Raw genomic sequence first — 14,304 nt, forward strand, 5'->3', positions numbered from 1 at the left:
AAAACAGTTGCCAACTCAGTGAGGGCCACTCCAAGCAGGCAGCCCCTGCCAACCACACTGTGTCTTCAGCCTGAGAATTTGTCACCATCCCCCTGTGCTTCCTTCCTGGGGAAATCAACCCACCTTTCTCATGAAACCATAGTTGACTTGCTTTAGGCATAAGATCCAGGGTTTAGTGCATGGAACAAATTTTAGAAATGCATTTTTTTTTTTGCCATGAATTCTGAACACTGGATAAATCCTTTGAACTACAAATAGGTAAAATAATTTTTAAAATAGATGAGAACTATGAAACTGGAAATAGATGGGGCCTGGATCTGTGAAGTCTTCCTTAAATCCATAATTACCGGAAAAGAGACCTTACATTTCTTAGTGATTTAAAAATCCGATTTCCATTCCCACTTAAATCATTTTCTCCCCCCCCCCTTCTGGGTTCATCTTTGAATTTTTTTGCAATATTTATGATATATGAAAGGTATAAAGTATAAACCAGTGAATATCCATGACCCTAAAATGCTGCTTAAGAAATAAAATTTATCCATATAGTCGAATCCCTTCTGTACTTTTTACTGATCTTATACCTTTCCTTCTCCTTAGAGCAGCGGTTCTCAACCTGTGGGTCGTGTTTTGGGGGTCGAACGACCCTTTCAACAGGGGTTGCCGATGACCATCGGAAAACACATATATAATTACATATTGTTTTTGTGATTAATCACTATGCTTTAATTATGTTCAATTTGTAACAATGAAAATACATCCTGCATATCGGATATTTACATTATGATTCATAACAGTAGCAAAATTACAGTTATGAAGTAGCAACGAAAAAAATTTTATGGTTGGGGGTCACCACAACATGAGGAACTGTATTAAAGGGTCGCAGCATTAGGAAGGTTGAGAACCACTGCCTTAGAGGCATCCACTAGGCTGAATTTTGATGTTTATGATTAGTTTTATTTACATGATATCAGATAAGTCACCTAATCTGCCTGTACTTTAATTTTTCATTGTGAAAAATAAGAACAATGCAGTAGAGTAATATGATTTTATATAGAGATTCAGTATCTCTTTTTGCCACATTCTTGGTGGAACATCAAAACTCTATTCAAGTTTATATGAGTCTGACTTTCATGATAACGCACCGATAAATAAGACTGTATTTCTTTGACTATTATTAAGGCTAGTTTGCACTCTCTTAACTCACACTGGATACTCAGTGTGGTAGTTAAGGTGCTCTTAACACCTTGTAGCCCAGGGAGAACTGGGTTCGAGGTCCAGGTCTAGCATTTACAAGCTGTTTCCTGACGCCAGCTACTGAACCTCTAAACATGAAACAGCAAAGGGAATGGAAATGTGGATGACATGGGAATGGCATGTCGGAAGCCCTCAATATGTTTGAATGACTAAGGCTTCATGGGAAACAGTCCAGAGTTGAACATTTCACATGAGTTGACCAAATGTTAAAAAAGGGAAGACAATGACAAAAAGGGAAAATACCTGTAATACATATCACAAAGGGCTAAACTCCTAATATAAAGTGCCCCATGCCCTAGTCCAGTGATGGCGAACCTTTTGAGCTCGGCGTGTCAGCATTTTGAAAAACCCTAACTTAACTCTGGTGCCATGTCACATAGAGAAATTTCTTGATATTTGCAACCATAGTAAAACAAAGACTTATATTTTTGATATTTATTTTATATATTTAAATGCCATTTAACAAAGAAAAATCAACCAAAAAAAATGAGTTCGCGTGTCACCTCAGGTTCGCCATCACTGCCCTAGTCGGTTTGGCTCAGTGGATAGAACATCGGCCTGCGGACTGAAGGGTTCCAGGTTCGATTCTGGTCAAGGGTGATGTTTCTCTCTCTCCCGCTCCTTTCCACCCTCTCAAAAAATCAATGGAAAAATATCCTTAGGCGAGGATTAACAAACAAACAAAAGAGCTCCAGTGAACACTAAAGAAAAAGACCAAAAAGTGAATTAAAAAAAAAAATAGCCAGAGACATGATCAGGTACTTCACAGGAATGGAAATATAAAGGATTTAAACATTTGAAAAGTTGTTTGAACTCATCTATGTGTGTGTGTGTGTGTGTGTGTGTGTGTATATATATATATATATATATATATATATATATATATCCTATCTAATAAAAGAGAAACATGGTAATTAGCCATACCTCCGCTACCCTTCCCATTGGCTAATCAGGGAGATATGCAAATTAACTGCCAGCCAAGATGGCGGCCGGCAGCCAGGCAGATCGAAGGGAACATGAGGCTTGTTTCAGTGATGGAGGACTCCAACGTTCCCTGCCTGCCGCTGCCAGCCTCTGAGCTTGCAGTCTGAAACATTGTTACAAATATAGAAGCTAAACAAAACCCCAGAAACCTGCTTTCAGCCAGCCGGGATCTCAGAGCTGGAGTTGAAACAGTGTTTCGATTATAGGACCCAAACAAACCAGATACCTGTTTTCAGCAGCAGAGGCCTAAGAGCTGGAGCCAAGCCTCAGAGCTAAAGCTGGCACAGAATAAAAAAGAAAAAAAAAAGAAAAAAAGGAGCAATTGGGAGCTTCAGTCACCCGCCAGCCTGAAAACAGCCCTCAGCCCCTCACCCAGACTGGCCAGGCACCCCAGTGGGGACCCCCACCCTGAAGGGCGTGTGACCAGCTGCAAACAGCCATCATCCCCTCATCCAGGCTGGCCAGGCACCCCAGTGGGGACCCCCACCCTGATCCAGGACACCCTTCAGGGCAAACCAGCCGGCCCCCACCCGTGCACCAGGCCTCTATCCTATATAGTAAAAGGGTAATATGCCTCCTAGCACCGGGATCAGCGGAGCCGCGAGGCCTCCCAGCACTGGGATCAGCGTGACAGGGGGCAGCGCCCAAACCCCCTGATCGCTCTGTGGCTGTGGGTGTGACAGGGGGCAGGGCCACAACCTCCCTATCCACCCTGCTCTGCTCGTGACAGGGGATGGCGCCCAACCTCCTGATCGCCCTATGGCTCTGTGTGTGACAGGCTGCGGTGCCCCTACCCCCTGATCGGCCCTGCTCTGTGTGTGACAGGGTGCGACGCCCCAAACCCTTGATCGGCCCTGCTGTGTGTGTGACAGGGTGCGGTGCCCCAACCCCCTGATCAGCCATGCTCTGTGTGTTACAGGGTGCGGCGCCCCAACCCCCACCCCCCCCGCCATGGGCCCTGCTCTGTGTGTGACAGGGTAGAGCCATAACCTCTCCATCGGCCCTGCCCTGAGTGTGACAGTGGCGGCGCCCCAACCCCCTGATCGGCCCTGCTCTGTGGGTGATAGAGGGCGACACCCCAACCGCCCCCCACGGGCCCTGCTCTGTGTGTGACGGGGTAGAGCCATAACCTCCCCATCGGCCCTGCCCTGAGTGTGACAGGGTGCGGCGCCCCAACCCCCTGATCTGCCCTGCTCTGTGCGTGACAGGGTACGGAGCCCCAACCCCCCTGATGGGCCCTGCTCTGTGAGTGACAGGGGGCAGCGCCCCAACCCCCTGATTGGCCCTGCTCTGTGCCTGACGGGGTGGTGCCACAACCTCCCCATCGACCCTGCCTTGAGTGTGACAGGGGGCGGTGCCCCAACCCCCCAATCGGCCCTACCCTGAGCGTGACTGAGGGTAGCATTGCAACCTCCCAATCCGCCGTGCTCTGTGCATGACACGGGGCGGCGCCCCAACTCCCCATTTAGCCCTGCTCTGAGCCCGACCGGGGGCTGCACCTAGGGATTGGGCCTGCCCTCTGCCACCCGGGAGCAGGCCTAAGCCAGCAGGTCGTTATCTCCCGAGGGGTCCCAGACTGCGAGAGGGCACAGGCCGGGCTGAGGGTCCCCCTCCCTCCCGAGTGCACAAATTTTTGTGCACCGGGCCTCTAGTATATATATAAAAGCCCAGCAACTGAATGGTGGAATGACCAGTATAACCGGTCAACCAGTCGCTATAACGCGCACTGACCACCAGGGGGCAGATGCTCAATGCAGGAGCTTTACCCTGGTGGTCAGTACACTCCCACTGTGGGAGCACCGCTCAGGTGACCAGGATGGGTGGCACTCTCACAGCGGGCCGATTCTTGCAGGTCACGCCCCCCACAAGTGCATGAATCCATGCACTGGGCCTCTAGTTAATAATAAAATAATGAAAATCAAATATCACTGAGAGACCATTTTACCTATCAGATTAACAAAAATCCAAAATTGTGGGATAGCTCAAGGGAAACTGGAACCCTGAAACATTAGTGGGAAATTGATACTTTTCCTATGGAGGATATTTTCACAACCTGTCAACATTACAATTGTGCATAACTCTTTGTTCCAGCAAATGCATGCTTATACTGTATGCCACAGATAAAGTAGGCCATGGACACACATGTGTGTCTGGTTATTTATGACAGCATTGTTTCTAAGGACGAAGGGTTGGAAGCAACCTGGATGTCTCTCACAAGGGGACTGGTCAAATTAATTATGGTTCGCCATACACTGGAATACTATGTAGATATTTTACAAAGAACAAGGAGGCTTAATACGTAATGACATGATAAGATCTCTAGGATAAATTAAGTGAAAAAAGCATGATGCAGATACTGTGTGTGGCAAGGAAAAAATATATTTTGGGCAGGTATATGTCTAAAAAAATCCTTGAAGGATGCCCTCGCCCAGTGGCTAAGTTGTTGGAGTGTCATCCCGTACACCAGAGGGCTGCAGGTTCAATTCCCAGTCAGGGCACATACCTAGGTTGTGGGTTTGATCCCTGGTTGGGGAGTGTTTGGGAGAGAACCAACCTATGTTTCTCTCTCACATCAATGTTTTTCTTTCTCTTTCTCTTTCTCTTTCTCTCTCTCAAAATCAATAAAAACATATCCTCGGTGATGGTTAAAAAAAAAAAATCCTTGAAGGATAAACATGCCCCTAGGAACAGTGATAACATTGGGTAAAAAGGGCACGGAGACCAAAGTGACACTTTCCAGTCTTCCTTTTAAAAGCATCATGAGGATAAACCCTTCTCTGTATTACTATTCACTACACTGGAACATTTTAAAAGTGAGGATTAAAAGCCATAACCTTACACACACACACACACACACACACAGAGCACTGCACGCTCGGTGCCACAGCAGAAGGGGTTGCTTCAGCGCATCAAGCTGCTCCAGTGACTAACAAATACAGCCTGACATGATTGAAGCTTTCCTGAAGGAAATGAAAATTAATGGGGCTGTTGGCTCCAGCTGGAGTTTGTCAGCAGCTACAATGCACAAGAGCAGAACCAACCAGCAGGCCCGGCGAGGATCGGCCAGCAGACACCAACCTGGGCTTCCTGAGGTGACGCTCTGGCAGAACCACTGGCTGCGGCGTGGGTACTGGCCACAGATGTCCAACACTGAGGCTCCTCAGCACATGGGGAGACGGCTTAGCTAGGGCAGCTAAACAACTGCAATCAACATGAGTCTGCTGCCAGAGGAAGGGTCCCACTGAAGACCCTGGGGCTCTCTTGCCTGCACTTGGTCTTCAGCAGAAGACTATGCCCAGCACCTAGACCTACTCAGCAAAAGTCAAGTCTCCGGAAGAGCAGACCTCTTCCCAGGTTCAGATTGGTATCAATGAGCTTATGCAAGGTTTGAGGGGGAAAAATCTACTTTTCTCTCCTAACATAATTTAGAGGCTTTGGAAATTTCAGCTGGGAGGTTTTCAGCGGTGGTTCTAGATGTCCGACTCCCATGAGCTGGTACAATTCCAACAATAAAAATTTGGAGACTGCATGAAATTTCCAACTCTATGTTACCAAGTAGGAACCTACACAACTGAGCAAACACACAGTACTATCCCTATCACGTTATAAAGGAAAGGGTCTGCTAATGCCATTAGAGGAAGAAACTTTGACTAAAGAACAGCACTTTCTCTATCCTGTCCTTTTCTCTCTTATTTCACCAAGAAGCAGTCCAACTTTGACCATGGACTGACCCTGGCATTTTGATATTCACCTTTTCTGAACAGAGTTCAATTATTTTTAAAAAATGCTTTTAATAATTCTAGAGAGTGAGAGGGAGAGAGAGGGAGAGAGATAGAAACATCGATGAGAGAGAAATGCCCTCTACAGGGGGTCGAATCTGCGACCTGCGCATGTGCCCTGACCAGGAATCGAGCTTGTGACCTCTTGGTTCAGGGGTCAGTGCTCAGCCACTGGCCCACACCGGCTGGGCCAGAGTTCAATTTTTAAGGCCAAAGCCAGTGCTTGCTGTAAATCCAAAATACACATTTCTTAATGGCAATGGATGCTTAGAATTACAGTGTTGAAGCTTGAGGAGACATTAGCCACCATCTGAGATTTCCCCTTTAGCAGATAAAGAAATCAAAGCCCAGGAAGGGAAAGTAATGGCTTAATGTGGTCAGGAACAAACAAGATTGGGAAATTAGATCCACACCAGAGCAGCCCCTGCCAATTCAGGCAAGGTGGAGATCTTCTCGTTTCCACATGACTCTATTTAACCAGTGAAATAGAAATTGGTCCTCTCTTTTGCCAAATTAGATAGTGCTCTTGGATGGAAAAACAAAGCAAAACAAGAGACATACTCCTTGCTGGTGCCAACCCCTCCTCCGCTGAGCTGCCTGTTCGACAGGAGGCAGTAGTCTTTAAAAGTCAGTAGCTGAGCCCTAGCTCGTTTGGCTTTGTGGATAGAGTGTCAGCCCACGGACTGAAGGGTCCCAGTTTCAGTTCCAGTGAAGGGCACATACCTTGGTTGCAGGCTTGATCCCTGGCCCTGGTCAGGGCGTGTGCAGGAGGCAACCAATCCATGTGTCTTGCTCACATCAATGTTTCTCTCTCTCTCTCTCTCTCTCTCTCTCTCTCTCTCTCTCCCACTCTCTCTAAAAGTCAATGGAAAAATATCCTCATGTGAGGATTTACAACAAAGTTGGCAGCTGAAAACAGCTTAAATTCCGAAACAAAATAATGTATTCCGGGTGTCACTGTATTACATGGTATGTCACTGATTATTTAAATGTTAAAACCTCCCAAGTGGTTGTTACCATACCAGGAAATTGTGCTTTCAAGGCAATTCCAAATAAGGCAAAATGTTATATAATATTTGGTACTTGCAATAAATCTTTTATTTTGAAATAAAGGAAGAGATACATAACTTTTATTGCTAGGAAATCAGTTTCTTCCCATCTCCACTACATATGCCGAGCAAATACTTAAAAGGGTTTTGACTTGAAGGGACATCATATTATTGGCTTGCCCAGCGATAGGAACTTATCTCACTTAATCCTGAGAAGAGTATTGTGACAGTTTTGTATTCTATCCACATATATATAAAACTTGGTACAGAATGTCTGTATAGATCGGGGCAGGGAAGTGGCGATCTTTTAGAGCAGGGGTCCTCAAACTACGGCCCGCGGGCCACATGCAAATACAAATATTGTATTTGTTCCCGTTTTGTTTTTTTACTTCAAAATAAAGTATGTGCAGTGTGCATAGGAATTTGTTCATAGTTTTTTTTAAACTATAGTCCGGCCCTCCAACGGTCTGAGGGACAGTGAACTGGCCCCCTGTTTAAAAAGTTTGAGGACCCCTGTTTTAGAGTCTCTGTTGCAGCTACTCAAGTCTGCTGTTGTGGAAAAGCAGCCACAGGCAATATGTAAGTGACTGGATGTGGCTGTGTTCCAAATAAACTTTATTAACAAAAAGAGGCAAAGAGCCGAATTTGTGCTGTGGGCTGTAGTGTGTTGGCTCCATGGGATACATACAATTCTTGGATGAGTTTATGTCAGCATTACCTGACAGGCAGGTAGTTGGCTAGTGTGTCAAAACCGTAACATCTAGCACTGATGTCTGGAAATACATAAACCTTTGATGTATACGTTTGCGTGGCATTCAGAATAACGTTTTACTCTCACAGTAGTTCTGCGGAATTCTCTCCCAGTGAGGGTACTCCCTAGTTATTCAAATAAATCCTGAGCAGCATGTCCCCCAACTCTAGGGGCAGTCCATTTTCTGCAAGCATCCTCATATCAAGCTCAATTCTGTTTACAAGGCAGGAGAATTTTTAGAAATTCTTCAGTTAGATAATTATTTTTGAAAACTGAGAGATATGTAACTTTTACTGCCAGCATTCCAACCATATTTCCCACCCCGGAGAAGGCAGTGATGGCACCTCCTGCAGGGGAGTGGAGGAAGGGATCAGAGTTGCTGGTCAAGGGGCTGGAGAGGCAGATTTAGGGTCACAATTCTAAGGTAAAAGATGGATTTTTTTTCTGATTCAAAAAAGCAGGAATTTTGTTCCTGTGCTTTATTGCCATAGTGCAGGGAAAAACAAAACTTTAGAGCCAGCCACCCCTAATTTCATATCCTGGCTTTACCATGTATTTATTGGTTGTATAGCTCTGGATTAAGCCACTTCATATCTCAAGGCCTTGGTTAATTCATATGTAAATTTTGGGGGGTAAAGATGAATGGTAATTAACAACATTAAGTATTATATGTTATGTAATATATATCAATTAAGCTATGCTTGGTGCATAGTTGGTACTTATAAACCTTACCTCCCTTTGCCACCTCTGTTGCAAATACCAAATATCTAAACATGGTACAAATGTTATGAAACATCCTTTCCTCCTAATCTTACTTGCACATGGAAATGTATCTGCAATCTTGAATTTATGATCACAGCACAGAAATGGGGTCAAAATATTAAGATCTGGTCATGGTTCTCTACTCATCTACTTGGTAATTTTGGAAAAGCACAGAGCCAAATTGTTGACAGAGCTTTTATATCCCTCTTCAAATCTTAATCAGGTCCAGAGCTTTTTCCATCCATAAAATGAAGTAACCTGTAGACCAAGTACATATTACCTAAAAATAACCTTGACTCATTTTTGAATAAATAAATAAAAAATAACACAATACACTGGGTTGCTAAGGGAAACGGATTTTGCAGCTTCACAGCAGCAGTGATGAAAACATCTCAAGGCGCCCTAAGGAATGCGTTCCCTCCATGACCTGGACGGACTCACCAGAGGCTTCAGAACGCTTCAGTCACTTCCAACAAGAGCCAGTCCGCCCCACCTCCCCTCATGCTCCTCCCCAGGCAAGTGTAGAGTATGGGTGGATAGGGCAGCTTTGTGAAAATATAATTGGCATACAATAAAGTTCATGAATTTTGTCATGTGTATACCCCAGTGAAACCATTGCCACAATCATGACACTGAATTTATTCATCATTTTTTGTGGCATTTTGATTGTATAGTGCAGTGATGGCGAACCTATGACACCTATGTCACCTCTGACACGCGAACTCATTTTTTTGGTTGATTTTTCTTTGTTAAATGGCATTTAAATGTATAAAATAAATATCAAAAATATAAGTCTTTGTTTTACTTTGGTTGCAATGATCAAAAAATTTCTATATGTGACACGGCACCAGAGTTAAGTTAGGGTTTTTCAAAATGCTGACACGCCGAGCTCAAAAGGTTCACCATCACTGCAAAGGAGATGCAGTAAGTCCTCCCTTAACATCATTGATAGGTTCTTGGAATTGCTGAGATCGATGTATAACTGTTGGGGGCCAGATGTAAGCTGGCAAGGTCCTTGCACCTAAAGGGGTTAGCAAGGCTGGGACCCTTACCCACACAGTTTTCCCAGACTTGTTTGGATGGCGATTATCAGTAGAATGAGAACAGCCTTTCATGGCTTACCAAGAAGTCTGTAACTATTTACTGAGATATGCTGTACTGAGAACTTGTCCTTCTGTTCTATCTCTCCCTTAGAGATTAAGAGGAACAAAGAATACATTCCTCTTGACAGATCTCCTATTCAGTGTGTTGTGTATAGATAGGATTGTGTGGCTAATAAAGTTGCTTCAGTTCCTCGAGAGCTGCAGTCCTCCCGATCCCGCTTTCCTGTCTTTCTTTTCTCAGTTCCCACCTCCCTGCCTCAGCCCGGCTCAACCTGTCAGGCTGGCCCTGACATATAACAAAATAAATTTTACTATAGACTAGCTGATATAATCACAAGTTACGGTCTTGTGGTCAAATAATCTATGACAAAGGAGGCAAGAATATACAAATGGTATTGGGAAAACTGGACATATATATGCAAAAAAAATGAGACTAACCACTCTTACACCACATTCAAAGATGAACTCAAAATGAATTAAAGACTTAAATGTAAGACCTGACACAATAAAAAGAGAAGAAAACATAGGCAGTAAACTCTTTGACATCACTCTTAGCAATGTTTTTTGAAAATATCTCCTTGAGCAAGGGAAACAAAAGAAAAAAAATAAATAAATGGGACTAATTAAACTCAAAAGTACCTGCACAGTAAAAAAAAAAACACCATGAACAAAACAAAAAGACAACCTACCGAATGGGAGAAAATATCTTCCAATGATATACCTGATAAGGAGTTAATATCCAAAATACGTAAGGAAATCATACAACTTAATACCAAAAAAACAAACGTTCTTATTTAAAAAAGAGCAGTGTACCTGAATAGACTTCCAAAGAAGACAGATAGATGGCCAATAGATAAATGGAATCATACTCAAAATTACTAATCATCAGGGAAATGCAAATTAAAATCACAATGAGATATCACCTCACACCTTTCAGAATAGCTACCATCAATAAATCAGCAAACAACTGTGTTGATGAGGATGTAAAGAAAAGGGAACCCTTGTACACTGTTGGTAGGATTGTAAATTGGTGCAGCCACTATGGAAAAACAGTTTGGAGATTCCTCAAAAAAAAAAAAAGAACAATCATATGACCCAGCAATTCCACTGCTGAGTATTTTATCTGAAGAAATCCAAAACACTAATCCAAAAAGATATATGCACCCCTATATTCACTGTAGCCCTATTTACAAGAGCCAAGTATGGAAGCAACTTAGTGTTCATCAATAGATGAATGGATCAAGAAGATGTCATATATATATATATATATATATATATATATATATATATATACACACACACACACACACACACACATACATACACACACACGCACATACACACAATGGAATATTAATCAGCCATAAAAAATGAAATCTTTCTATTTGTGACAACATGGATGGACCTAGAGGATATTATGCTAAGTGAAATAAATCAGATAGAGAAAGACAAATACCATATGATTTCACTTATAGGCTGAATCTAAAAAATAAAATAAACAGAAAAAACTCATACACACACACACACACACACACACACACACACACACACACACACGAGAGAGAACAATTTGATGGTTTCCAGATGGGAAGGGCTGGGGCAATGGGTGAAAAAGGTGAAGGGATTAAAAAATACAAATTTCCAGTTATAAAAATTGTCATGGGGATGTAAAGTACAGCATAGGGAATAAAGCCAATAATAACTATGTATGGTGTCAGATGAGTACTAGATTTATTGGGGTAATCACTTTGTAAGTAACAGAAATGTCCAATCACTATGTTGCACATCTGAAACTAATATAACCTTGTTTGTCAACTGTAACTGAAAAATAAATTATGAGAAAAGCGCCTATGAAGACCTTATTTATGTGCTCCTTATTGTAAAGTATCTCATACAGTGTCATGTATAATTTAGTTGCTAAATAGACATAATTTTAATATTTAAGATTAATTTTAAAATCATGGAGTTTTATTACATGATTCTTACAAGTAATAAGTCTAAGAACAAATTTTGTTATTTACTAGGAAAATTATACCTTCAAATTGAAAGTAATGTCTAGGCCAGTGGTTCTCTGACTTTTAATTACCTAGAGGACTATCAAAGCAGATTCCTGGATCCCACCTCCAGTGTTTCTGAGTCAGCTGACTTGGGGTGGAGCCCAGGAACCTGCATCTCTAACACGTTCCAAGTGATGCTGATACTGCAGGTCTGAGGACCACATGTTGCCCCACGCTTTCCCCAGTGCCCAGCAATGGTTGGCTCTGTTGATTGGACACTGTGAGAAGAAGAGATGAGCAATGATGGAACACCCTGTCCTTCTTTATGAACCATCTTCAGCGACCTGCTCCCACCCCCCTGAACTCACTGCCAGCCACCCTCCCACAAACGGCCTCTGCTCCCCGTGTTCTTTGTAGCTGAAGAAAAAAAAAGACTGACATGGCTGGGAAAAGGCCCTGGAAGATCCCGAGAGCTCGAACATCCTGAGAACACATTTATAAGAATTATGGGTCTAACAGGTCATACCAAAAGGTTGAGGTAAACTCATGACCTCCCGAAGTTATATCAAAGTATGTAGTTCATGCACTGTTTTTTTGGAGTGACAAACAGACTGTTAAAAACAAAAACATGGAACAATTTCCAGCTCTAGAAAGAAGAGCAGTGTCATAAGCAAACAGGATTATATCTTAGGCCTTGGGGTTGTCCATTTTCTCTATGGAAACTAGTTCTCACACCTGCTAAGGGGCCCTAGAAGAGCACACTCCAAAAATTTTGATAGATCAACTTTATTCTTCAACCAAGAGCATTTGAAGCAAAATGAGTCTGTCTGGATTCATACCTGACTTTCAGTATTTATGGGCCCCTTTGTGGTTAGGTGGGCACAGTCACCTACAGGTGTTACTTCCAGCCAGTTGGCACCTGGACATACAGATAAATGTAAGTAGCACTCCTCTGAAATCAATATATTTTTATTGATTTCAGAGAGGAAGGGAGGGGGAGAGAGAGATAGAAACATCAATGATGAGAAGGAATCATTGATGGGCTGCCTCCTGCACGCCCCACACTGGGGATTGAGCCCACAACCTGGGCATGTGCCCTAACCTTGAATTAAACCGTGACCTCCTCGTTCATAGGTCGGTACCCAACCACTGAGCCATGCCGGCTGGGCATCCTCTGGAGATTTTTTTAAAAAGTAAGGTAATGAGAACACTGAGAGCTGAAGTTTCACCCAGTCATTCTCATACAAGTCCAGTAATCATTAATAACAAAAGTGGCTCATTTTGAAGAAACATATTTTAAAAAAGGAAATGTGCCTGATAAGTCAATCCTCATAGAACCAAAACACAAAATAATTACCTCCAATCCCCAAAACATGCTAGACCACGAGTAAGACATATTTAGGTAAAAGCAGAAACATTATAATAGGAAAATATGTTGTATCTAGAATCAAATATTTATATTAAAAAAATCCTGTCAGCAGTGGTGACATTTCCAATTTAATAATGATTACTTCTCTTCCTAGACTAAGCTAGTACTGGACTTAAATTTTTGGTTTATTTACTTTATTTTGGTAGAGCAGACACAATATAAAGTTGCTACTGTAACCATTTTCATGTGCACAGTGCTGAGGCATTCAGTACATTAACACTGTTGTACAACCATCACCATCATCCAAACTCAGATTATTTGCTGAATTGATTATCCCCTCCCCCGATACAATTAAGTTAAGGTAGCATGTATGGGTAACGTGGGTGTTTTTGCAAATACGGTATCAAAATATTGGGAACCTCATCAGTTTTTTTTGAGGGAAATTAAGTGGAACGAGTTGAGTTACAAAAGCAGCTAAATGAGTGGACTCAGATGCATGCCTAAGTGTGGGTCCTCCCAGCCCCCCTTTTAAATTAGGGGTAACAAGAACCTGGTGCCGCCTGCTGCTTCTCGGACGTCCTCTTATTCTAAACCTTCGCAGACATTACTCTGTACTGGCTGCATTCTTTCCCACTGACTCCCAGTCTTTCTCCCTTCGGTCCTTCAGGCAACATCACAGCTAATGACAACTGGCGCCCAGGAGGAGACCCGCTTCCCATCTCCATAGAGAAAACGCAGGCCCCCTGATGCGGCAGAAAGTAACCGTCAGCTGGGCTGCTTTGGGTCTGCGCCGCTTTACGTGCGCACTGGCAAAAAGTCTTCAATGTGGGGTGTCGCGAGGAGGGTTCTTTAGCATGAAATATCACACACAAAATACATCTTCTTACCTGGGCAGGAACACACTTTCCACCACGTAGAAGTCTTGCATGAGAACATCTCGGTCTGGTTTGGACGTGAGATTACCCACTGTGTATCCTATTCCCAGCTGGATAGCACCTTTGATGGCAGATGATGCAGTCTGCAAAGCAAACACGGGTCCCAGGATTAGCCTCAATAGTCGGGGCCTTGTTCAATGTTACCAGCAGCAAAAAAGGAGTTAGGTTTTCTTTTGTGCTCCTAAGCAATGAGGAAGCTAGGCTTGGAGAGATGACAGGCTGCTTCTTTTGATGGAGAGCTTATTCCCAACACCAAGGACTTTTCTTGGCATGAAATTATTTTTGTGGTAATCCTTCCTACCAATATTTTTTTAAAATATA

General features: G+C 43.1%; 1 protein-coding gene across 8 annotated transcripts in view; it reads right to left on the reverse strand.

Moving 5' to 3' along the window:
- The window catches only part of PIP5K1B (phosphatidylinositol-4-phosphate 5-kinase type 1 beta), a 179,673-nt gene that overhangs the window by 122,641 nt on the left and 42,728 nt on the right, over positions 1–14,304 (reverse strand). For 7 of the 8 annotated variants that reach the window (XM_036330908.1, XM_036330905.1, XM_036330907.1 and 4 more), the window contains one exon: positions 13,936–14,066. In XM_036330908.1, the coding sequence (XP_036186801.1) occupies positions 13,936–14,066 (131 nt within the window). Of the gene's footprint in view, positions 1–1,757; positions 1,812–13,935; positions 14,067–14,304 lie in introns of those variants that run through there. The other variant, XM_036330912.1, reaches the window with a different exon arrangement.

The sequence above is a fragment of the Myotis myotis genome, unplaced genomic scaffold, assembly GCF_014108235.1.
Source record: "Myotis myotis isolate mMyoMyo1 unplaced genomic scaffold, mMyoMyo1.p scaffold_m19_p_12, whole genome shotgun sequence".
Classification (NCBI taxonomy): Eukaryota; Metazoa; Chordata; class Mammalia; order Chiroptera; family Vespertilionidae; genus Myotis; species Myotis myotis.